Source organism: Numenius arquata, chromosome 8 (genome assembly GCF_964106895.1).
Source record: "Numenius arquata chromosome 8, bNumArq3.hap1.1, whole genome shotgun sequence".
Classification (NCBI taxonomy): domain Eukaryota; kingdom Metazoa; phylum Chordata; class Aves; order Charadriiformes; family Scolopacidae; genus Numenius; species Numenius arquata.
This window is the reverse complement of record NC_133583.1, coordinates 31,010,992-31,037,182: the sequence shown is the minus strand read 5'-3', so window position 1 is coordinate 31,037,182 and position 26,191 is coordinate 31,010,992. Positions and strand designations below refer to the sequence as shown.

At 40.2% G+C, this 26,191-nt stretch overlaps 1 protein-coding gene across 1 annotated transcript in view; it reads left to right on the top strand.

Moving 5' to 3' along the window:
- Positions 1-271: 271 nt before the first annotated feature.
- The window catches only part of COP1 (COP1 E3 ubiquitin ligase), a 126,280-nt gene continuing 100,360 nt past the window's right edge, over positions 272-26,191 (top strand). Inside the window, exons 1-7 of the mRNA XM_074151760.1 lie at positions 272-618; positions 6,946-7,005; positions 8,550-8,647; positions 9,999-10,075; positions 13,120-13,239; positions 15,319-15,387; positions 24,294-24,353. Of these exons, the coding sequence (XP_074007861.1) occupies positions 272-618; positions 6,946-7,005; positions 8,550-8,647; positions 9,999-10,075; positions 13,120-13,239; positions 15,319-15,387; positions 24,294-24,353 (831 nt within the window). The remainder of the gene's footprint in view (positions 619-6,945; positions 7,006-8,549; positions 8,648-9,998; positions 10,076-13,119; positions 13,240-15,318; positions 15,388-24,293; positions 24,354-26,191) is intronic.

Below are 26,191 nucleotides of genomic sequence, written 5' to 3'. Positions count from 1 at the left end.
CCCCCGCCCCGCCCCGCGGGAAGCCCGGCCCCGCCCGCGGCCGCGCATGCGTGGCGGGTTGTCCGCCTGTCAATAAAGCTTGAACAAGCGCCGGGCCGGGGACGCGCGGGCGGGCGTGGTTTTTTTCGGTTGGGGTTTTTTTTTTCTTTTTTTTTTTTTCTTTTTTTTTCTTTGAACGAACTTTATTGTTCCCGCGGCGCCGCGCGCGCGGGGATGTGCTGAGGCCGCTCCGCCGTCGGCCCCGCTCCGCCCGCCCCGGCCCGGCCTCGGCATGTCGGGCAGCCGCCCGCCGCCGCACCCCGCCGCGCCGCCCGCCGCTACCCCGGCCTCCTCCTCCTCTTCCTCCTCCTCCTCCTCTTCGGCGGCCATGGCGCCAGGCTCGTCCTCCTCGGGCGGCTCGGCGGCGCGGCCTGTGCTGGTGGCGGCCGCCGTGTCGGGCTCGGGCGCGGGGCTGGCCCGGCTGGCGGCGGCGGCGCGGCCCACCGGCGGCGGCTCCTCCGCGGGAGGCGGCGGTAGCGGCCCGGGCGGCGGCGGCAGCAGCAGGAAGAGGCCGCTGCTCACCCCGCTCTGCAACGGTCTCATCAACTCCTACGAGGACAAGAGCAACGACTTCGTCTGGTGAGCGCGATATATCGCGATAGCGGCAGCCGGTACCCCACTGAGGGAAGCCGGGGCGCCGCCATGCCGGCGGGAGGCCCGGGGGGAGGGTGTAAAATACCGGCGGGAGGACGTAGCAGCCGGCAGCGGCACCCCTCAGGGGCTGTCTGAGGGGAAAGAGGCGTTTGTACGTCTAATGGCCCTCGAGGAGTTATGGCATGGGGGTTCCCTCCTCCCCTTTGTGGTTATGTTTGCTTTTTGACCCTGTGTAGTAGCCTTGCTTTCACTCTCTGTTTCTAAGCAGAATCAGGTTATTCCCAGCAGGTTCCTACTTGGCAACGCTCCAGAGCAGCCCAACTTACCAGAAAGGACCCGCAATGAGAGGTGTTTCCTGTTTTCCTGGGTGGTGTAGCCTCGATGGGGGCCAGAGGGGCTCTGGCCTCCGGTGGGTGAGATGACAGCCCCTCCGAGCCCTTGCGCTGCCCCGCTCTGACCCCTGGAAGAGGAGCCAGTGGAGGATGTGCTCCTGTGGATGGGGGTCCAAGAAGTCTCATGGTGGTTGATAAATCCAGCGAAGCTGGTGTGGGTTTGCCTCTGTCACTGGGAAAGGTTGGCTAGTTTGCAACAGCAGTAAGGTTTGTGTCAGTCTGGCACCTAAAACCGGGTGAGTGGGAAATTGCAGCGATGATGGGATAAAGATTTTTCTTGAAGCCATTCGGATGCTGTCCTTCTAATGTTCGGCCAAAGCTGTAGCTTGTCGCTGGAAATATACTTTTGGCAGAATTGGTAGACCAAGGCCCACTGCTACGTGTCATTTGAGAACTGTTGGTAATTTGCAGTTTTAAAAAAAACCCATTGCTAGTGGGTTTCAAACCTCCTAACATCAGGAGTAGCTTTAATTTTTATGGCTGGTTGGATGTACTAAAATGTGAGAACACAAAGTAGGGGTAAAGTGTTCACATACGAGAGAAACAGTGAGGAAATACTGGAAGGAAGCTTAAGTTGTAGGAAAGTCATGTATTGGAAAGAAACGGAAAAAGAGAGGAAAAGAAATGGGCTACACCTTCAAAGGTGACTTTGTCTGACAGCTCTGACTTACAGATGAGGCTTGGATGTTTGATATCTCCACAGGACAGACATTGTCTCAAAAACCTGTAGGCTTGATTTTACAGCTTTGTAAACTGTCTAGCAAAGTAGATAGGAAACATCTTTGCTATTGAAGTGAGAACCTGAGGCTGCTACGAAGTTAGTGGCAGAAAAGACAGTAACTACTTCTTACTAGCAGTAAGCAGTAATTTTTTATTATTATTTATTACTGTAAGTAGTTGTTTGCTCCGTAGCAGAACTGGGATGAGAGCACAGCTGTAATCAGCTGATGTCCTGCTCTCGCTGAAGGCTCTAAGCCACATTGGGTGGATTTAAGGGCACTTGGTGTGGGAAATGGGGCCTTGCTGTTGGTTATGGGGGATAACTTGATTGTAAATGCCTGTGCCCCCCTGTTCCCTTAGTGGTTATACTCTGGCAGTACTCTGCAACTATTGCTCCCTGTCCCTTTCTAGTCATTTCCCATTTTGTTGTCTAGCATAGAAATGAGGGTGTATGAGGGGAAATGACATCCATAACAAGTTTGTAGGCCAGCTGAAGTATTTTAAGATGGTTCAAAACCCTGAGTTTCTTGGTTCTTTTTTTGTCCTGCAGGTAAGTACTGTGCATACTTCAAGGAGCACAGGTAATTAGCTGTTTTCTTCTCATTGAGGAATGCTGCTGGCTGCTTAAAGTGAGTGATATTTACAAGAGACACATTGGGCATATTGAAGAGCAGACAATGATTATAGTTAACTTATCTGGGTTCTTAACTGCAGTGTATTTCTGTGGGCTGTAGGGCTTGTTCTTGCTTATATTAACACTACCTTCAAATTATAGTATTCCTCTCTTTTTAAGTTAGTCAACTGGGCTACCCTGGAATTCTGAACAATGTCCAAGAAGTCAGGGGTGTGTGTGTGTTTAAATAATTGATTTAAACAAGTTTTGGATACCTCAGTCCGAGAAGCAGTTTTCCATATGCTGGGTTGTTGGTTTTTTTTTTCCATAAGGAACCTTTCAAGATGCTGCCAGCTGCAGGGAACACTTGATAATTTTTCTGAGCATGGGCTGTGATTTGCTAGCAGTTAGCTACATCTGTAAACTCAGTGGTAGATTCTGCTGGTACCAGACTGAAGATGAGAAACAATAAAGAAGTTTGGGTGAGTGAATCAAGCATCAAGGTGCACGTGTAAATCCTGTGAACAGTGCTAATGTGTGCAATCTCCCTGCCTGTCTTCTGAAAGTGCTATCTCAGCAATGTGAGGCCTAGACTTTAACGTAAATGTTGGCGTACGTTGTTAGTCTGGGTTGTGAAATGCTTAGCAAATGTACTCTCAGGAGTTTGCAAGTGTGTACTGTTTGTGGTATGTATGAGCTTTTGCCTGGAAATGTGTAACTCTAGTCAGAAAAGCAAATGGGCCTGGCTTACTGGACAACTTTATTACAAAAAGGGAAACTTTGTTGTTTTTTTTTAATGCAGGATGTAGAATTTCAAGTTAGTTTGTGCTGTTTCTGCAGCCAGGCCTCTTCCCTGTTGCCTGGAGAGTACCTGAGAGGGAATCCTCTAATCGGAGGATTTTCTCCTGTCCAGTAGTGTAATTGCTTATGGTTTTCCCAGGCCTTATGTAAACCCTCCCAATTAGTGGTTGACTAAACTTCTTTAAAACCAGTTACTATCTGCTTTGCTCCCTGGGTGGAGGGGATCTTAACTGTAGACTGACTCTCCAGTGGCTGCTTCATACCAATGTTTGTTTCTGAGCTCTGGCATAAATAAAATATGGAAGAGGGGATGTTGCATCCTGACCTGGAGAGCTACACCCAACAAATTCAGCTGTGGGAAGGGCTGTGTGCCACATTTAAAGGCAAACTTGCAGGTTTGTGGGCTTTTAACAACAGTCCTTTCCTCAGGTGGTTCCCTGTTAATGCTAGGCACAAGGTGAGAGTAGTTGTTCATGTTTGTGATCTGGCAAACCCCTTTAGTAAGGAATACTGCAAATTGACCCTGGAGCTCACAAACTAAAAACGCAGTATGTTGTTTACGTACCACATACATTGATGGCTTTATAATATTTTGTTATATTGAGCTTCATATTGAGTAGATAGTAATGGCAGTGATCTTTAACCTGGCCACCTTCCATGTGAAGAACAGAGCCTGCAGCAAGTTCTACTTTCTGCTTAGACCAAAGAGGATCAGAATAGGAGGGAGAAACTATAATGGGTCTTGTTTTCTGCAGAGCAGAAGGAATTTTGAAACTTGTTTAAATTCTATAGTGACCATTTCAGCCAGGTGTTTGGGTGGCAGCAGTGTGACAGTAGCACTCTTGAGAGATGCTTTGAAAACAGCTGGCAAAACTTAGAGGCATAAACTTTCTTAAAATGATTTTAAAAATATTTGAGGTCTACCCCATAGAGAAAGACTGGTAAACCTTTAAAGTGCTGGATAAAAAACTGTTTAGTAAATAAGGCATCAGTATCTGGTAAAGAACAGTGACATTTTTAGCTTGCTGAAGTAACTTGCATCCTTCTTACCTGGCTACGCTGCCTATGACAAATAGAGAATAAGAGCTATTTCATGCAGAGAAGTCTTTGATTTTTTTACCATACCAGTGCTTCTCAATTTTGGTGTATACTACAACCTATATTATGTCTTAATTCTCCATCACTCCACGACTTTCTTAACCTTCCCTCTGTGTTAGATTAACTTAAAACAACTGGTGCATAGCAACTTTCATGTGTTACAGCCAGCTTGGCTTCAGTAAGTATTAAAAGACATCAATCTTGTTTCCACTTGTAAATCAGTGAGCATTTTGGGGGAAATGGTTCTTAATGGAAACTTCAGGCTCTGTTAACGATGACCCTGGCACTGAATGGCTATGTTTGCTGGATCTGATTGCTTTTTCTGAACTATTTTGGTTCTGTGGCTTCTCCAGTCAAATTGGTATGAAGAAGGGTAAGTTTGGGAACAGTGGTCTTGGGTGACTTTTGTGTTAGGAGGTAATCTTCCTCTTCTTAGCTCTAATTTGTGATGTCCTATTGCAGACAGAGAAGCATTACAGCCTTGTCGATTGCTGCACTTTTTGGAGGCAGGGTATTAGGAGTGTGGTGGAAAAAAATCACATCTGGCCATGTGGGGAATAACAGTTTTTAGCATGGTATACAGAGTGGGACTGTGTTATACCGCATGACTAGAAGGCGGCGAAGAAGCGAAGCTGTTCATCAGTGGGGAGAAACCAGCCTCAGACACTCATATAATCATAAGTCTTTGACTTTCCTTTTCTAAAGGCCAGCAAATAGAATGCAAAGATGCATAATTCTCATCTTATTAATCCACTCTTTGGCTCATAATTTATTCTGACTAAACAGTGCCTTGAAAGTAAATAACTTCTGACTCGGAAACAGTAATTTGAGCAGCACCAATTTCAGGAGTTCAAGACAAATGATGTGCAGAGAAGGGTCTGTCGAGGTGGAAGAGGGACAGCTGCATTTTAAGTATTTTTGAGGCTTCTTTTGATGAACAGAATTGGTGGATCAGTTGGTTCAGAAAGTAGCATTCTGGTTTTATTTATTTGCCTTTACATTGTGTTTATACAGACGATTTGGTGGAATATTTAAGACAACATGATTTGTATGTAAGGTTGGACAAACCTTTCATTCCAGTTTGATCATTTGGAGCTTCCCCTCGATGGGCTTAAAAATAAGTATTTATTTAAGACCTGTTTCCTCCTTCCTATTTTTAAATGCACAATGGGGTAACAAATGTTAGTATCCTCTAAAATGGATGACAGAAAGGGGGAAAGACTTCTGTGGTGTACTAACAAGGGGAAAGATTGAGGTGCTCCCCTCCCCCGCTCAGCCAAGCATTGCTTATTTCAGTCATTAAATCTGGGGTTTTGATCTTGGATTCAAAAAAGATTCGTGCTTTTCAAAAGTTGTTAACAGTTTATTAACAGCTCATTCTGTGGGAACTGCCTTGTTGGCAGAAGGTGGGAGGAGGCTGTTTCTGAAGAAAACAAATGCTGGTGAAAAGCTCTCAGAACTTGGTGTGGACTTGTGGGAGTGAGAGGAGAGCATTTGAATCTCTGTTAAGGGCTTGAAAGCAAGCTGAAGCTTGTGACAGCTGATACAGGTGTTACCCTCAGAGCTGTGACGTTGCTGTCCACAGTGTCTCACTGGATAGCTGGCCAAGGCCTGAAGATGAGTATGTATGCGGCAGCATATCTTACCAGCTATCAGGGATAGCAGCTGTAGGAATCACTGGAAGTAAGACGCATCTCTCCTCGGCTTTCATTTGTATTTCATTTTCCTTTCAAACATGTCACAGCCACTTGATATTGAGATAGATTTCTTCCAGTACCCAGCTCATTGAATTGCTATGTCTCTTGTCTTGCTCAGGTTCCTGTAGGGCACTGCTTGCTTGCACATCCTTCTTTTCACCTCCCTGCTTGGTCCTTGGTGATCTCTCCCGGAAAGCTGGCTGCGCTTGGGTCACTAACTGGTCTTGGAAAACACTAAAGCCCTTGTTTCCACTTGCATTGCTCTGTCTTCCTTCTGAACAGTCCCATACCTATTCTTACAAAGAGGTCCACACCTTTCCTGTCTTCTCCTTTGGCTTTGTAACACAGTGCTTGGCTATTGGTACCCTTTTTTGGTTGCACTGTACCTTCCTCGTGCTCCTCAGCAGCCAGCCTGCTCCCTGGCAGTGCTCTGCAGAGGCACATCCCCTCATTGGCACCTTCTTTCTCCTCCTGCTTATTAATTCTTGTTCTCATGACATCATTGCTATTTCTAGTCTGCCTTGCCTCTTTGCATCACTTTTATTTTAATTATACATAGCTATTTGCTGAGAAAAGGAAGGATAAACTAATTTCGGAGTCACTTAGAAATACTGTATATCTGTGTAAAAATTGGGGTTTTTTACATGCTCTTTGAGACCTAGTTCAGATAGTTAGGAGGTTCTTCTGCAGCCTTGCTTGTTGAGGGTATTCTAGCTTTGTTTGGGTCGTTTGCAACTGTTGAAAGCATCAAGAGTGAACACTTACCTGGTTTCCAATTGTAGCAAACTTCAGTATCATTCTGAGTTCAAAGAACTGTTGATTGCCCTTTTGATCTTTATGCTGCCTGGTTGCTGTTGCACTTGTGTGTCCTCTTTCATTTTACAAATAGAAATTACTACCCGAGAGTGATTAGGTGGCGGCTTTGAATTAATACTTTCCTTCCTTTTTTTAACATAAGACATCCTTGTGATTTTTTTTGTTTTGTTTTCAGCCCCATCTGTTTTGATATGATTGAAGAAGCCTACATGACAAAATGTGGACACAGCTTCTGGTAAGATTTTTTTTGTATTGTGCAAAATGTCCATCTCTTACAGTGTGTGAGGACTGACGTTGCTGTGAATCCCTTTCCTTCTGAGTCTTTATTACTTTTCTGTCTTCTGTCCTTGTGCTGAAGAAAGAGGTTGAAATAAAATTTTAAAAGATGGTTGCCAGTTAGATTAAAGAAAGTTGTCTTAGTGTTTAAAACAAAAAATATTGTGCCATCATATTTCCTCTGTAAGGAGATAAAATGGTCATAAACTGCTGGTAGCGTCCAGTACCCAGCATCAGAACAGTTTGTCAGCTTTTCCTTATCAGAAATGGAAGTTGTCTGTTACCACCTGAAGAAGTGGGTCCTACTTCTGTGGAGGTCATGGGAGTGACTGTTGGTGTTGTGGTCCTCCTTGCCTTTCTGCAAGACCATATACAGTTTTAAGTGGTTTGCATATTGTCTACTGCAATTCTCTTAAACTTTTTAAGAGAGGATATGCTTCAGATTTTTTTGTTGTATTGAATTTGCCTAGAGTCTGCTTATTTTTCAGTATGCTATCTTTGTCACGAGGAGCAGATGTTTCATGCAGAAGTACAAGAACCCTCCAGGGGCATGTATGGAACTATATGCTGCTCCTGCTCTCAAGTAGGGATTGGAATAAATGTTAAACCATGATATTTTAATGTCCCATGTACGTTATACTCTTATGGTATCTGTTAACTAGAAATAAATCACCTACCTTTTACAAGAAGTAATATTTTAGCAACATAAAGCACTTCCTCAAGCAGCAGAGTCAGTTAACTTTCAGAAATGTTTTGAACAGCAACAGGTAAAATAACAGCTGATTTTTGTGCCCTTTATGGTAACACTTTATCCCTGTAACTTTTAAAGTCCAAGGTGAGGAGCATTCAAAGTTTGTGACAACAGAACAATGTTGTCACATGGTGTCTTTACCAGCAGTCAGCATGAAGCTAGGTTCTTAGTGAGATGCTTAAACTTAATGCTGAAGTGCATCTTGTAGTTACTCTGTCCCTCAAATAGCTAACAGCTCAACTGAGAGCACCTCTGAAGTCACTTCTGGTAAGAACAATAGCCAGGGTGTGGGGGGACATGTGAGAAGTTGGTGAAGGTTTTTCTTCTGTGCTCGATTACACTAAATGTATAATATCTTTTAATGTTGCTTGATAAGTATTTGGCTAATCTAGAAGAGTTGCTTCTGAGTAACACAGCCTGTTTATTAGCTCTACCTGTGGAGGAGAGGCATAAATTTGAGATGGAAGTGTGGCTGAAGTATCGACGTTGCCACAATCCTCAGGGAAATAAGAGTGAAGTACTTAAATACCTTTTGTAATCCTTGCCAAGAAACTTTGCTGTCTTTCTGCTGTAGCATGCTCTGAGTTAGTATTGGAATGTTTTGACTCCACTGTAGGATCTTGGCAATGCTGCTGTTAGCTGGCAACACAAAGTCCAGATTACCTAAGGTTGATATCACTTACCTTGATCTTATGTTTTGTTCCTTCATGTTTGCTCACTTGTTTTGTTTGTTTTTTAATATTTTTAAACAGCTATAAATGTATTCACCAGAGCTTGGAGGACAATAACAGATGTCCCAAATGCAACTATGTTGTGGACAACATAGATCATCTTTATCCCAACTTCTTAGGTGAGCTCTATAGGCTTGCTTGTATGAGAAACGTTTTAGTTGTTAAGGAGAGCAGGCACTTGTAAATTCATCCTATAAATAACTGGGTTCTGGATATTGAAAATAGAATCCAGACATCGGTCCTTTGGTGGTTTTTATTAAAAAAAAAAAAGTGGTTAGTAGCATCAATTGTTAATACAGAACCACTGGAGGCAGTGGAGTATGCTGAGTTACAGTAGTGAGACTGACTTGCTGCTGTTTGCATACTAAGAAAAGCAAAACAAAGATGTTTTACTGATGGCTAGAGATTTGAATTTCTATATTTACCTCTTTTCTTGCACTGTTATCTGTCTAATAATCAAGATCATGCCCTGTTTGCGAAGTATGGACACTGAAGGGCAGAGGCTGAATTACATATTGTGCTATTTTGGTTACCGCAGTGAGGTCCGTGCAATGTATGTATGTGTGTAAATCACATACAGAAAAAATATTCATACACGTACATATATGCAATCCTAACTGATTGCTGCTTAAACAGAGGGGGGAGGTCTTCCTAACTGTAAACAGAGTTTAGAACTTTGTTATGGGGAGAAAAGATCAAAGGAAACTCATTACAGTGTGAAATATCAAAAAAGTTAATCAAATCTTGATTTCATGTGCTGTGATACTCATTTAATATTAAATAGACTAGAAGCCACAGTAGTCAAGGAATGCTTCAGAAATGGGCACCCTAATTTAGACACATGCATGTTGTGCTGAAGGTGGTGCTGAGGCAGGTCTTGGAGGATGTGTTAGGCATTGCTGCCATGCACCTACATTCAGGGGTTTGAGATCTGGGCTGAGAGGGAAGAGCTTTATATGTGTGTGTGAAAGGCTGGGGTTACCTTTCTGTCTTTACACCACTCACTAAATTGGTGTGAAATAAAACCATAGCAAAAATTTATCTTTAAAAATACATACAGTGGTTAAAAGAAAGAAATCGTTCTATTTGGCTGTGCTCAGTTTTGGCCTGTGGTAAATCAGTTGATGTTTTTTCTCCCTTATACTAATCTGTGATGCACTTCTGCATTGAAGTTGAAAAACTTTGTCAAAGAACCATGGGTGCTTAGAAAAAGGAACTGAAGCAATTTAGGGAATGTGTTGGCACTGCATTTGTTGATTTTTTTTTTTTTTTTTTTTAAATCTTTATATACTTTACCAAAAAAATCAAGGAATAAATTGGCAAGGCAAAAATGGAGACATCTGTTTTAGTTACTGATAAACTTACTGTGGAATTAATAACTAAAGTAAAAATATTGAGAGAGAATTTTTCATAATTTTTTGTGAACTTTAAATCCATTTCTTCTCTGACATCCTGTTTATTTCTTTTAAGTCAATGAACTTATTCTTAAACAGAAGCAAAGATCTGAGGAGAAAAGACTCAAACTGGACCATTCAGTGAGTAGCACCGTATGTTCCAACTTTCTTACTTTATATTTATTTAACGGTTTTGTACTGCAATTGTGTTATGTGGCTTAATTTAGAAGAAATTATGTTGTTGAGTTGATGCTTTAACTTGCTTTATGAGGAAATAATACCAATATCAGTGACACTAGATACCTTCAATCTTGTTAACTCTCGTTCTTCCTGCCAGCAATATGTGTGTAGAGGCAAGCTGTGTTAGCATAGCTGAGTGTCACATGATGTATTGAATATAACCTGGGAAACTATCCATGGAAGCATACTTGTTCAAAGGTAATAATTTTCATTCAGTGTTGGAAATTACAGCTACAATGAGAGTAATGGATAACTAGAAGTGCCACGGGCTTGTCTGATCGCATGTGAGAAGCTGTGTTCTACAGGGAAACTGGAGGAACACTGATAGCAACCACAAGAGGGAGAAGGATGCATTCAGAGTGCTGGTGTTCTGGCTCTGATTTGCAGATAATACAGCCTGGATATCTTCTAGACTTGCTTCATGTCACAGAATCAGAGCATGATCTGTGTTCTTAGTTCGTGAAAAGCCCTGTACAGCATCCATGGATGCTCTTGTATGCTAAGATCAAAAAGAATATATGATATTAACAAGGAAACTTGCATATCTGTCTTTCTATGTCTGGCCTCTTTAGCTTCTATAATGCATAAAAAAGGTTGCAAATTAACATTAAAAATCATGGAGCCCTGTTTTTGTCAGTGTTGTGGTTTAATCCTAGCTGACAACTAGGACCATGCAGCTACTTGCTCACTTCTCCTGCTGCCTCTGCAGTGGGATGGGGAGAAGAATTGGGGGAAAAAAAAATAAGGAAAACTTGTGGGTTGAGATAAAGATGGTTTAAATAAAGCAAAACAAGGAATTCACTCACTACTTCCCATCACCAGGCAAGTGTTCAGCTCTCTCCAGGAAAGCAGGGCTCTGTCATATGTAATGGTTACTTGAGAAGACAAAGGCTATAAGTCTGAAGGTGTCCCCCCCCGCTTCCTTCTTCCCCCAGCTTTATGTACTGAGCATGATGTCACATGGCATGGAATAGCCCTTTGGTCAGCTGGGATCATCTGTCCTGCCTGTGTCTCCTCCCAGCTTTTTATGCACTCCCAGCCTACTTGTTGGTGGGGTGGTGTGAGGAGTAGAAAAGGTCTTGAGAGCTTAGCAACAATCAAAAACACCAGTGTGCCATCAACACCACTCCCCTCCCAAATCCAAAACACAGCATTGCACCAGCTGCCAGCGAAAGTAGTCAACTCCATCCCAGCTGAAACCATCACAGTTTAAAAATCACCTCTATTGAAGTGTTAATGTAGGGGCTATGTTCCAGAAACCAATGCTTTCAACAGTTGTATGCTTAAGAAGAGAGCATGCTTTAAGGATTCATTAGTTTACTCACAGTAAGTTTTTATATTCAATATAACATGTGTTTATACCGTATTCAATATAAAATATGCATAAGCCATATCTGGTTTAAAATGCACACAATTAACCTGAAGGCATGTATAGTAACTTCTTGGAAATTGATTCTACTTTCTTGTAGTGTACCGTTGAAAACTATGCCTGTAGATGCATCCATGTTAGATAACTATCTGTAATTGGAAATCTATCATGATTTCATGCCCAAAACAGTGCTGTGTCTACCTTTTGGCAGCAAAAAAAAAGAAAATAGTGACATCTCTAAAAAGAGAAACCTTGTTGTTGTACCTGCTCCTTGATGTGCCTGTTCTCCTCTTGTATTACTTCTGGTATTAAGAGAAGTCATTCAAGACACACTGCAAATGCACCATTTCTTGGTCATGGATTTGTCTCATTAAGAAATCATGTTAAAGCATCTTTGAAGCTTTCTGAGTAGTTTAGCAGTAGTACATTTAACTAGTATATTAGTATGTTAAAGTTTGTCTTAACTTTTAAGCAAGTCAACAAGATTTATATTTTTGTTTTTGTTCCAGATTGAAATTGAGTTTTTGCCTCTGTGATTTCCACTGGCTCTGTTGAGAGTTGTGTAAAAAGTTGTGTTCTGTATGGACATTATGGTTTTTATTTTTCCTAATCTAGCCCATACAAACCTCTTAGAAAATGTCTGATTTAGATTGGATGGCATTTCTAGTTCTTGCAAACTTAAATATAGCTATAATTTACTATAGCTATATAGCTATAGTAATATATATAATATAGCTATAATTATTTAGTGTCATAGCTCTTATAGAGCAGGATTTTTTAATCCAGCTTTGTTTTGTAGAAGGCCTAAAGACCTTTCAGCTGTTCCGTTTGGTTCCTGAGGCTCTTTAATGAAAGGCTATATTAGCATTAATCTATTATTTACCTTTTCCTGTGCTAAAAGATATTTTTTTTTTTTTACCTTTTTACTGACAAAAAGAAGAACAAACAGCCTGTATGGAAGAATGGGCTGCATGGTAGTGTGCTAGCTCCCTGAGGAGTCGTCCTCAGCTCTAACAGGTTGAATGACAAGATCACCCTGATGAGCTCTATCCTCTTTCCTCCTCTCATTTTTCACATGAAAATACTCTTAAGATGAGTAGTGTGGGAGGTGAGAATAGAAAAAATAGTTGATACTACCTTCGTCCATTTGAATTTAAGCATGAGGGCTTTATCTATTACTTGGTTAAAAAAATGAAAAGGTATTGCCACTTAACAGTATTTCGGATAGATGTAATCCAACTAAGCTTGGATAAACATTTTTTTTCTTTCTCCCTATAGAAACATGTTCTCAGAAACTAGGGCACAAATCAGATAAAATTGTGGTTGTGAAATAATCTCTTCCTAGCAGCAGCAGCTATGTGCTCATAAAGTACAAATATCTTCTGAATAAGATAAGCAGTTACCCAGTAGGACAGAAGAGCTATTTTCTGTGCATGTGGGAGAATTGGGAATTCTGATTCCTGAAAATTGTTTTGGAATTTTTACAAAGGGATGAAATACTGCAATGTTATCTTAATATCTGTTGCTGGATGTAGCTCTGGATGCCTTGAACTCAGTGTCTCTCCAACATATCTTGTTTTCTTTCTAGAATGGCCATAGGTGGCAGATAATTCAGGATTTATTGGGAACGGATCAAGACAATCTTGACTTGGCCAATGTCAACCTGATGCTGGAGCTGCTGGTGCAAAAGAAGAAGCAGTTGGAAGCAGTAAGAAATCTCTCTTGTCTTATTTAAATGAACACCATTGTCTACTTTTTTCTTTTCGTGCTTTTACTTCCTGAAGTAAGTTTCCCATTGCCAAAATAATTGCTCAGAATTTTCTATTGCATTTTGGTATTGAAAAGTTGGCCACCCCGCTGACCTTTGTAACAAATTAACATTTCAATGGTGACACCCTTAATATGCTTGTAGTGTTGCTGCTGGCAGGGTTGTATAAACAACAAGGGAAAATGGAAAAGGATAAGAGAAAATCACTAGCAGAAGAGAGAAATGCATATGAAGATGTCTGCTAATTGACTGTTGCACAAGTAAATACCAGATCTTTCTTGGTAATAAGCATGAAGAAGTCCAGAATATAGGTTAAGTAATAAACTCAATGAGCATGTGAAAAAGATCACACCTTCTGGTTTCCACTGGAAGTGATTGTACCTGGATGACTGCCATCCCCAAAGACTTTTTTAGTATTTAGTGCTTGAAAGAAAAGTTCAGATGTTTTGTTTATGAGGCTGGTTTGAAGACTTATACAATATGTTCCTATGTTTTAACTGAAATATAGTTGGTTTGGGATAGTTCTCATGTATTAGGCCATTCCATGCTGTTGGTCTCAAATGACCATTTTCCAGTTATGAAAGCCAGACCTTGTAAATTAAACTGGATTACAAAATCTGGCCTAGTGAACTTTGGGTAGGAGGGTGTGTTACGATGGTGCTTTAAAACTGGTGAGTAAAAGTTGTATTGGGAATGGCTTACCTTATTCACTCTTGTAGAATCAATATTTACACAACTTGTGGTTCTAATGGAAGGAAAGTAACCCCAAAAAATATTTACTGACTCCTAGCAAAACTGTTACGTTACCTTACTGCGTGGGGACTTTGTACATAACTTTTTTTTTATTGTGGTTCAGTGGAGATACGGTGGGAATATTGTTTCTGACTTCAGAGTAAACCCTCTTTTCTTGAGAAAAGGCTTTTGTCAAGCCTTTTTGTGTCATTTGTGACAAATCTGAAATGAAGGCGGCACAGGACTGAGTGTATGGGTGCTTCTGAGCAGGAATATCTTTTAATGATGCTCAGTCTTAAAAAGAAAAACACACCTGACAGAACAATTTAAAAACACTTTCCCTTTCTAGTTTTACTTGCTTCACATTCATTATCGTCACAGGGTTTGGGAGGAAGAAAATAATCTCAAAAAAAAGTAGTAGTCTTAAATCCTGATCTCTTTACTTGTCCTGTCCCATGCCTTTAATGGATTCTGTGTGGTTCTATGTCTTGATCCTTCTTGAGTGTATGTTCGTGATCCTTTAATAGTAGATATTTTGGTAGGTTGTGAAAATTAAGTCTCAGAATGCTGGGATAGGATTAGGGCTATATTAATGCTGGAATACAGGTTTTATTTTTCTTTCCTCTTGTGCTTCTCTTATGTTGTCCTGTCAAGTCTTTGGCCTTTGGGTTGAAAATATTAAGCTGATAGTTGAGGTAAATGATCTGTTATGGAAAGATTGGAAAGGCATGTTTTAGTTTCATGACTTCGTTGTTGTCTTCCACTCTGGAGGAATCTTCAGGGGTGTAATCTCTTTACATAAACACAAATATTAATTTTTGGGGGAGGTGTTTTTTATATAGATACTTCCTGCTGTAGTCAGGCATCCTGCTGTAGTATTGGCTACTACATCCTGCTGTAGTATTGGCATCCACTTTGTTAGTAACAAAGTGGATGCCAGTAATCTTCCAAGGTAGAAGATAAGTCTGTGAGGAACCTGTATTCCAAAAACAGTTTCAGATGCAGTAGTCAAAAAAGCCTTGTTCAACTTATTAGTAAGTCTTCAGTAGTGCACAAGCAAGAGCTATTACAACGATTTCTGCCTTCATGTAAAAACTTGTAACAAGCCAAACAAAACCTTAAAACTTCTGAGGCAAAGCAATAATACCATTCTTAAAACTGCCCTAGTAAGCTATTTTTCTCTTCCTCTCCTCTCTTTCTGTGCTTAGTGTGGATTTCTGTGTATAAAATGAATGTTTGTTCCTCTTAAGGAAGTGTAACTCATATACATTATTTACTGTGTTACAGGAGTCTCATGCTGCTCAGTTGCAGATCCTTATGGAATTTCTTAAAGTTGCCAGGAGAAACAAACGAGAGGTAACTTGCTTTGTGTTTCAGTGGGTGAAGTGTTGTCTGCTGCTTTCTACAAGTTAATTTCTATTTAAGTGATATGTTAGCCTGGCATTATCTCTGCAAAGAAAAAGGCAAGGCGCTTTTGGGGAAATCTCAGGCAGAGGACACATGGGTTTCAAGGAAAATCAATCTCTTTACATGTGACAGCTTCAATTTTTAATCGCTTGCCTCTTTTTCCTCACACTAGTGAAGTGTGTGGGAAGAAGGGAACTTGAGGATAGAGATTCCCCAATTGTAAATTTACAGGAAGTTCTTGAAACAAGGTATTTTTTTCTGTGATGGGAAAACTGAAAGGTGGGGAAGGAGTGAAATTGTTGTTCTCAAATTTTTTTCTTTTAGTGTATCAAATACTGTGACTAATGCTGTGTCATAAAAGAATGAATATTCTGTGTTCTTTCATTATTTGTCTCAAAATGAGTGTCTCAATTTGTCTCAAAATTGAGGAATGAGAGAGGGTTCCATAATCCCATACATGGTCTTTCATGATTTAGGACTTCAATTTTCTTATTCCTAATATTTAGTGTTATGCAAAGAATTTCAGAGCTTGACCCATCTTCACTGCAGAACTACTACAGGCTCTGGCCATTGTCCACTGGCACTCATTAAATGCCTTGCACTCAATCCCAATGGAGCTTGAGGCACCATTAAGATATTGGGGAAGTTTCCTGATAATGCAGCCTTTGTCTAGGAGGTGAATTGAGAAGTAGGTGCTTCGGGAGGTTCAGACACAGCTTAGCTAGGGTGCTCTTCCTTGAGTAGTCCTGTGGTGATTCAAGTGCAAAGGTGTTTAGGGCAGTACCATGAAGTCAGTGCTGACTTTTTTCTCCTCCCTCAGCTGAAACTGAGTTAGAACAACTCTCACAGAAGGAGGGGCTGTTGATATGTACTTTGGTTTACGTGTGCTGAGTGGAAGGGATGAAGGGAAGGGAAATTGCATAGCTTCTGGTTTTTAATGTACTGTAGCACAGTGTAGCAGTGTTCCACCCCTGACTACGATTTTCAGAAACCTTTTGTATCTCATGTGTATCTGCCCTTCGCTTTAGTAATAATGTACAGGGATAGCATTTCTTTTAAGGCTAAAGGAACTCAATTTTGGCTGCATGTCCTCCAAACTCAGCCTTGGGAACATCCTGAAGCCTCTTGGGACACCTAGCTTATTTCGGATCCTATCTGTCCCTGCTTTTGTGTTCCCTCTGTTGCCCAGACTTCCTCTGATGTTATTTCTTACCCCCCTTTATATTCTAATGTGAAATGCAGGCTGTCACATCTCAAAATACTTTTGCGCAGACCTGTAAGTTCTGTCCTTGCCATAGTGGTTAGCGTCTGGCCTTGCAGTTTATTTTGAGGGAAATGAGGGCTTGTCAGACTAGCTAGCAATCTTACTTTTCAGTGGATAAGGATAAGAAAGATGAGAACCAGTGGGCAGAAGCATGGAAAACACAGACCAGTCATTAGGATAGTTTTAGAAGGATACAAAAATCTGTCTTCAGCAATCAAACTATAGCCAGTTGATGCTTCCTTTCTAGTAAGCCCCGAGGTCCTCCCTGTAGCTGGTAGTTTGTGACGAGTACTCTTTTCCGGAGGGAGTTTCCTGTGTGGATAATAAAGGAGCTATTGTTTGTGAAAGGGCATGAGTTATGCTGGTGGTGAAGAGGTATGCAGAAGGCCTGAGGTGCTAGTTTGAAAGCTGAGAAGAGGGTTTTAGGGGGCCACCTTAATGCAGTAGAGCAGAGGAAGGTTATCAGAGCTTCAAAGTTTTACTTTCTTTTGATGCTGTAGTAGATGACTCTAAGAAATAAGGATGGAATTCAAGAAACGCATGTGGATCTTGGAACGCTTCTGTGATGTACTGCATATAGCTATGAGTCATATGAGCAGGCTTTATTATGTGGAGGAACACTACCTTTTTTTCCTTTACTAATTCAAACCTGCTTCTAGTAAAGATGACTGCAGAGTAATGGCAGTTTCACTCAGTAAGCCATGGCTGTAACATTTGACTTCTTAAAAAAAATAAAAAAGCTTCTTTTGTGTATGACTAAGAGTGCTTGTTTCAAATTCTTGGCTTAAATATTTAAAGGAATGGAATATTGCCTGGTAACTTTGTGTCCTAATATGCCTCTTTGAGAATTATTTATCGCATGATTTTATTAACAGGTTTTATTTATTACATACTGCAAGGTCTTACACAGAGAGTAGATACTTTGTTAGTTAATATATATATTGCCTTAGAGTTAGTGCACCTGTATAATAGTTCATAAAAACATGTTCAGAGCATATGGTTAACCCCCTGTAACCCTTCTTGCTTACTTCAGTCAAGTTTTGTGGGCTTTTTTTTCCTACCTTCATGAAATAGTGACTTCTGAGCTTATTGGAGGGGGTTCATATCTAGAAGAAAACTGTATCTTTATAGACTTGTACTTAAGAATTCAGAATATTACTGTAGTCAAGTATTTTGACAAATGTCTCTTTCTTGAGCTTTCATCATTTCTCTAAAAGATAAATGTGAGGTTCAGCACCTGCAGAAGTTTCTATTAGAAATCCTGTTTTGACGTGTTCATAACTTTCCAAAACATTGATCTTTCAAGCTGAAATTTACTGTATGTTTTTTGCACAAAGGTATTTGCAAGTCCTTTTTCTTTTAAGTTTTTATATTTTGTTTTCTTTTTGACCTATGGTATTGTGGCAAAAAAACCAAATCCTTGGCAATAGTAATAGAAAAAATGTTCCTACTTTGAAAAAGATTGAAAACAAATGGCTGAAGCTTGAAAATACTTTTTCAACAAAATAAGAGAGTTTTGGAGGGGAGAAGTGTATTGATCATCTGTTGGTTGTCTCCAAGGCAAATTTAGTGTGGCTGTGTGCCTTTCCATATGTGTGCACAGTTAATTGAATGCATGCTCCTTGCTTTTTTTTTTTTTTTGATCCAGCAGTCTCTTCTGTTGAAATCAAAGATCCAAGGAGTCTGGAAGGTCAAATTTAATAATGAAAATACTTGACTTTGGGGTTTTTTTTATTACTGTTTTCAAGAGAAACCAAATGCAACAACTTGTGACTCTTTTTGAATTCATATTTCATGCCAGAGTTTTAATGCTGTTAGCTTAGCTGTGTTACATAAATATGCAAATTTAACTGTGTTTACCTTTACATGATCACATGCTCTTTCATCTTGAACACTTTGTAAGAGCGCTGATATTGGTTAATACAAAAAATTATCCCTAGTTTTATAGTTGTCACATTGAAAAGAGGCCTTACTAATTGTCTTGTGAGGATTTGAATGTTACCAAATGAAGTTAGACACCACCATACATATCATATATGTAATTTGTTGTAAAGTGTTAGCTCAGCTACCTGATGGATAGTGCTTGTTTCTGTGGAGTAGCACCATTGCTTACTTAAGGATGATACTGAGCTTAACAATTAGTACCACAAATCAAGTTCTACAACATACAGGTGATATCCCCTAAAATCCATTCATACTTCTTTTGGCAGCTGTCACTTTATTATTATGTTTCCTGGGATTTTTCTTTCTAATAACACTTTATTAAGTCTATCATATCTAACAAACAAGACCTCTTTCATGTCTGCTGATTCAAGGGGGCTGTTTTCATCTGGTAGACATCCTGAGACAGAGAAGTAATCCTGAAATGTCTCAGGTTTGCTTCCCTGAGTGCCTGCTCAGCATTTCAGAATCATCCTCATTCTATTCAACCTCAAATGTACGTATCTATCCAGCTGTCTTCACTTACTCTGTATCATGAGCATGTTAAATACTAAAAAGAAGAGAAGTTATTAGTTATTGTGGGATAATTGCAGGGAATTATAAGCATGAATTCTCCAGGGATGTCATTACCTTGTGTTAATCACTTCACCTGTCAAGTCTTATTGTTCTGTGCATACACACATGGATGAACTAATGAATAAGCAAGAGGAGGTGACAGAACTAGAAATCAGTCATGCTCTTATGTTGTCATATAGTCTTGATTACATTCCAGGACTCCTGAGGTGAGTTTATAGCTATAGTAATCTCTTTTTCTATCCACTGCACTTAAATAACTGGTATTTTAAATCTATTTGCATTTCTAATCTGCTCAATGAGAGATGTGAGCTCTGACTGCAGTGATAAGCCAGGAATACAGCTACTGTATGAGCAGCAAGCTTGAGATTATCATGTAAACATCAATGTATAATAGCTGACTCGCCTTACTGAAGTGGAGAGGTCTTTCCAAAGAAAAAGAGGGGGCAACCTGCTAGGAGCTAGGCAGCATGTACAGTGATGTATTAAACTCTAAGGCAATTAATCTAAATGTTTAGACAGCTTTGTTCCCTGCCCCAGGTATCTTTTTCTTGTGACACTTTTCTATCAGACCCTATCAGTAAGCCTTCAAAGCATTGCTCCTGCAACCCAAACTGGAGGATTTAAATCAAAGGGGGAAAATTCAAGATATGAAACATTTTTGATCAGCTAGGCATCTCCTTCCTCCTACCCTTAGGAATTCTGTATGTTAAACAACTCAACCAGGACGTTGTTCTCAAACTTTTCTGCTAGCTCTTCTTCAGTTAAGAGGAAATGTTTACCATTTAGAGGAAGTATTGATCAGAGAGAGGAAATATTCCCTGCAGATATATCTGTTACAGCTGGACTGCCTGTGTGTCTAAAAGGCTTGGATGCCATGTTTCACCAATGAAAGTGATTTGCAGAGGCTCAGGTGTTCATGGCTTCACATGGAAAGAATCCTTGCACCTTTTCCACTTGTGCAAAGACTTAGTAACAGTGAAGTGTTATATCAAAATAAGTGAGATTTGCAATTAATTTAAAAGGCTAAAATCTCTCTAAACTCTGAAGATTACTTCCTTGCCATAGTTGCCCTGTATGTTGTAATAGGCTCTGTATCTGAAGCAATAATGGAAGGAAAACCCAGAGACAGACAAGACTCCCAATGTGTTTCCAGAGAGAAATTGATCTTATTTGCTGTAGAGTTATTGAGGTATTGAGTTCTATGGTAAGAAATTCATTTCACTGAATACCTTTAGGAGAGGTTCAGCTGTTGATACTTTAGTTTACACTCAAGTTTGTTAGAGCAGTAGTTGATGAAAGAAAAAGAGGTAGGAAAAGATCATGTTGGATGGATGAAGTTGTGGGATAGAATGAAGATATTATCTACAGAGACTACCTGAATTATTCTCCTCAGCTGGACAGATGATATTTTTCACTCTGTCCTGGTTGGTGCAATGGTTATATGTGTCTGGAGAAAAAAATTGTTCCTTCTGGTAATAGTCTTGTCTTTCTTGGTCTACAGTGTATATTGTGATGAATATACATTGAGGGGTTTAGATTGGAGCCTTGATGGTGTGTGATAGAACATAATGTGACTTGTGAGATTTCAAAAGTGTGAATGCTCTGTTTAAGCTGCTTAGCAGAATAGTGTTGGTGATTTCACAGTATTTCTGTAGAAAATAACTTCTGTTGTTCTTTGCTTGTGCTTTTTCAAGAACTGGAAAGGCAGTTGGTCAAGGGTATATGACTCCTTCCCTCCTGCATTTTTCTAGGCTGTCTCTGTGGCACTGGGAGGCTCTGAGCTTTTAGTTTTTTTGCAAACATTTAGAACTGGCACCAGGAGACCCGGTCAGGATTGCTTTCTCTCTGTGTTCCACAAACACAAAGGATGAAGTCACTGCATCCTGAGGGGCTCTCCGTCCAGGAAAAACAGGAAGCCCAAGGATGAAACCTCAGCACTGTGCCCAGCTATGCTTGTTAGTAGATAGCCAACTGAAATCAAACTGAACATGACCTGGTGTTTAGCATTGTGTAAGTTCAAATTAATATTTCCACCCAAGAGTCTTATGTGGAAATTCAGTAGCACAGCGGGGTTTCTCTGTCTCTGAGCAGCTCTAGCCAGGGGGTTTCCCTTCATCCACATAGTCCAGGGCTGAGAGTTGTCTCTGACGAACTCTTTGTATGTGTGTCTAAGTCAGCTTCAGACTTAAACTAGAGAGTTTTCAGGGGAACTGCCTTGTGGTTGTGAAAGGGGTTTGGATCTGAAAGGTTACCTGAAAAGAATGATATGAGAACCTTGGTTTCAGACGTTCAAGTCAAGAAGCTACCGCAGAGGGAAACACTTTTCCAGAGCTCACAAGGAACATAGGCTATTTTGATGTCATAATTTTTCTTTTGTATTTATGTGTTTGTGTGTAATGTGGGACCAGAACTTTATACACCAACTTAGTGTAGTTCATTCAGTGGAGTTGAAATCATGAGGTTTAACTGCTGAATTGAAGCCTTCTCCTTGTCCACATTGGCATCTTCAGTTTTCGGAAAGCATCTGTGTCCGAGAAGAGTTTATAATATGTGCTTCTATTTTAGTGTACATTTCAGTGTTCATTCTAAGTGTTTTTGCTGACTTAATCTGAAGTTTGACAGGTGTGATTCTGCCCATCATCAGGACAGGACTTGGCTTGCTTTCTGTGCCCAACATAGTGAAAATCAAATTAAAGGCCCATAAATCTGGATATACTGCAAGGACTATAATTCATTTGGCTTTCCTTAAATGTCCCTCAATGGCTGGCAATTATAAATCAGTCTCATTTTTCAAAGTTTAATTGGAATGAATGTGGACTGATTTAAGGTCTTTGAAAGATTAAAGCTAAACCATGAAATACTTGAGCCAACCTACCGAAAAAAAGTCTCAATGTATGTATTAGTAACTCATTTGATATGGACAGTATGAGAAGACTTTTCCTAACATAAGCATGAAACACACTTGCCTACTTTTTAGACTTGCTACTATCAGGTAAGTTTATAGTACGTTCAAATTGCTTGCCATAATATAACTAGAAGGAAGAATTAGTATATGAAGTCCTTGTAGTTCTGACTTCTGTGAAGTAGTTAATAAAAGCTGGCCAGTAAAAAAAGTCTCTGCTCTTGTCCCTATAAAAGGTCTCCTGTTTGTGATGGCAACAACTCTCACTTACTTTTCTGTTGTTCAGTTTGGCTGTAAGCCATTACATTGTAGATAGCTATTTTCCTTGCTGTAATTTTGGAACTTTTAAGTGTTTTTGTAACTTCTTTTAAATGGGATTTATGAAAGTGGGGGACTAATGGTATTTGTCTGCTGGAGCTGAGTGTGGGCAGGACTCGTGCTCTGGAAGTGTCAGTTAACTTTACCACTAATCTTGGAGCTATAGCACCACCTGCTATTCTTGCTTTAGGTGTTGCAAGTGAAAATGCAATTATCTGTTATGGTGTAGTGGTTTGTAAATTATCTGTGGCAGTCTAGTTTTAAACTATTAAACTTGTGCTGTCTGTGACTCAAATGAAATATAAACTGAAACCTTCAGAGCAGAAAGACTATGATATAAACACAATGTCATCTCATTCCAAGGAAGAAGCAGCCATGTTAGAAATAGGTGTGGACTTAGCAGTCCTTTTCTCTCCTGCCTTCAGGGACAGAAGCTTTTTTTAATGTTGAAAAGGTAAATTAAAATAGGGAATTATCTAAAGCAGAGCATACAGACATTTGGAATGTTGATCAATAGTAGGGGTTTAAGTGTTGGGTGTGTTTTCCTTTAAGCAAAACTTTCTGCCACTTAAAGGATTAAGCTTAAGCACTTGAGGGAATAAGTCTTTGGGAACAGCTTGCCAAATGTTCTTGGGAATATGTCATTCTAAGAGTAATATGTCTTGCAATACTACTAACTTTGGATTTGGGCAATTTGATATTACCTTGTAAATTGAAAATGACAAAAATTTGTCTGGCCTTTAGGGAATGTGTTGTGCTTAATAAGCTTTCAGTGGACTTGCCAACTTGGTAACAGCTTCTGGTCAGATGCCACAGTGCTAGTTGTCTGTGGATTTTTTTACTGTGAGCTGAGGAGAGTCAGATGGACTTTCAGTTCTCGATGTATTCAATAGACTTGTGCATCTTACTGAACCAGACTTGCCTTGGACTTGAGATTTTTCTGTTTAGATCCAGAGTTGGAGCTTTCAGCTGGAGAAGTGCATGTGTTTGAGTCTTGCAAGGCTGGGTATAGTTTGTGTGGATGTTTGGGTGGGACACATCTGCTGGATGAGGGTCAGAGTTACACCTGGTAAGCAGATGATGCTCTTGCTTAAGGGTAAACAGTCACCAAGTCTGTGGCTTCGCAGTTGCTAGAGATGAGTGAAGCTGACTGAAAAGTAAGTTCAAAAACCTGAAAAATATTACGTGTGACACAAAGAAGGGAAAGGGGATGTTGACTGGGGAGAGGGGAAGTCCCCTTCTGACCCTTTCAGGGATAGCCCTCGGATTGACTGGAGTTTATGGTGTAATCCATGGTAAGTATCACACCTTTGAAAGAAATGCCATGTGCTTGCTTGGTGCTGGAGCAAATGTCTCTGGTCATAAGAGGTGTTTGCCAATCTGAAAATTTTGTCAATAACTTTAAATTGGCTATTGGCAGGTGAACTGCTAGCATGAGAAATACTCTTAACACCTTTTAGCAAAGCATTTCATGTTTTGTTGAAGGGTGAAATGATCGCTGTTCAGTTCATGGTGGGTTTTTTTTCTAATTATGTTCAGTGTTTGTAAACCAGTTATACCTTGCATGGAAGATGTTAGAGCATAAAAGTATTAGTTTGGGTAACGTGGGTCTCTTTGTGATTGATATCAAAGTACCTCATGCTCATTTTTGTACTGTTTCACAATAACTGTCTTGAACATGGTTTATGTGCACACTTACGTTAATCTATGCCTACAAACTTCCTGCCTAGTGACTTTGAGTCGTGTAGCACACTAGTTAAGATAGTTCAGGTTCCTTTCTGAAAAGATTATAATTTATCTTGGTGGTGGTGCAGTGCAGATTGATTTAGACTTCTCCCATTCTCTTATCCACAGCAATTGGAGCAGATCCAGAAGGAGCTAAGTGTTCTGGAAGAAGATATTAAACGAGTAGAGGTGAGGTGCCCAGTCATTGTTCTGACTCTGGCAATTTTTCATTTTCATCAAGCTGTCTGCCTTGCTGTGGGGCTGCTGTGTTAAATTTATGGCATTTGAGTCAGTAATGGGAAAATGAACAGATGATGGTCTTTCTTTAATTTGTTCATTTAGGTGATGCCTGCAAGCTGCAGGTTGGTAAGAGGGGACTTTGTTGAAACGTAGCTCTTACATAATCATATCTTTCAATTTGTATGTGTTGGTAGTAAGTATTTTAGTAAGTATTGCTGGAAATCAACAGCTGGTGTATTGATCATAACTAACAACTTTGGTGCGTTGCAGTGTTCTGGCTATTTTCGTGGGCTATTTAAATCTTAGCAGCTTGCCACTTTTCAAATAGAGAAGTATTGGGGGGGTGCACAAGAGAGGTGTAATACAGAGACTGGGCAGGAACAGTACCAGCTCCTGCTGCATGTCAAAACAGAAGCAATCTGCTGCCTCCTGATATAATTCTCTTAATTCCTTAATGATGGGGATCTCTTGAGATTTTTTAAGAGCTATTCTCCAAGTATTTGTAAACCCGTCAGTTCAATCCTTTTGTCCTTATTGAGTCCTTAGGTTCCTAGTTGATTCTTTTTTCTAATCATTCTAGTGTTTTGATCTTGGAGTAGGAAATTAGTGTTTCAGGAATGCATCAGACTGCCACCTCTCAAAATAGCATTCCCTTAAAGCTTCTTGGGAATCAGTTTGCAGGCCTGCTTCTCTCTTCTTGCTTGTCTCAAGCAGCTCAGCATGAGCTCCCAACCACTGCCCAAAAGCCTTTTGGATTTCTTCACTTCAGATTTATACGCGTGCTGATAAATTATCAAAATATAAATAGAATTGACAACTGCAGGAACTTCTCTTCAGCTGATGGCTATGCAAATTGTAACTTGGTAGATAACAGCATTTTTCAGACCTATTTCCTTAAATGTTTCTCAGTTCTTGGGAAATAAATACACCTTAGCATGTTTCCTTGAGACTGGTAAAATAAGCCTTCAGATTTAGGAGAAGCTATTCCCAAAGCTGTGGGATCCCTCAAGTATCTAGCTACCTGCTTTTCTGCATTTAAATCAGATGCTTCAGTGGACTGCAGCTGGGGTACGTACCTGTTGTGTGATAGTGACCTTGGTTCTGACCTCTAAAGCCTGGGATCTCTCTCATAACAAATATCCTACTTTCTGCCTAACAACTAATGGGCACCTAGTGGGAATTTGAAAAGCACAAGTAATGTTGTCCTGGAACACTTTGCCCCCCTAACTAATGAGCTTCAGCATCCTGCATAGCTTCCATTTCTCGAACAGATGAAAGGTACAGCCTCATCCTGGGTACACAGCAGTGATTTAGTCTGGTGGTGACAAAGCCAAGTTTATGTGTGAAGTTTCTCTTGTGCACTTGCTCCACAGAAGACTGATAGATCCTCTTTTAAGTCTGGAGCACGATACCACCTTTGCCCTGTCATCTTGTGGCTGTTCTTGCCATGACCAGCATTACTTTCAAGTGCAAAGGCTATTAGATAAAAGTTTGCACGTATCTCAAATGCAGTGACAGTTTGCTTGTTCTGCCACGTTTAAGGGAGGTGCTGGGTTAGAGACAATTGAATGGTAACCAAATGCATTGACTTTTTGGAGTGTGAACTTTGGAACTGCCTCTTTTGGGGCAAAAAGCAGTGCTGTTGTAGGATTTCTGACTACCAGTTTGAATCATAATGGGGGGAAAACAAATCTAAGGAAATAAATGTTTCTTTGGGTATAGTAAAGGCTTCTAGATGAGAGTTGCATAAATGTAGATACAGTTGGTTATCTGCTTGGAAAACAAAA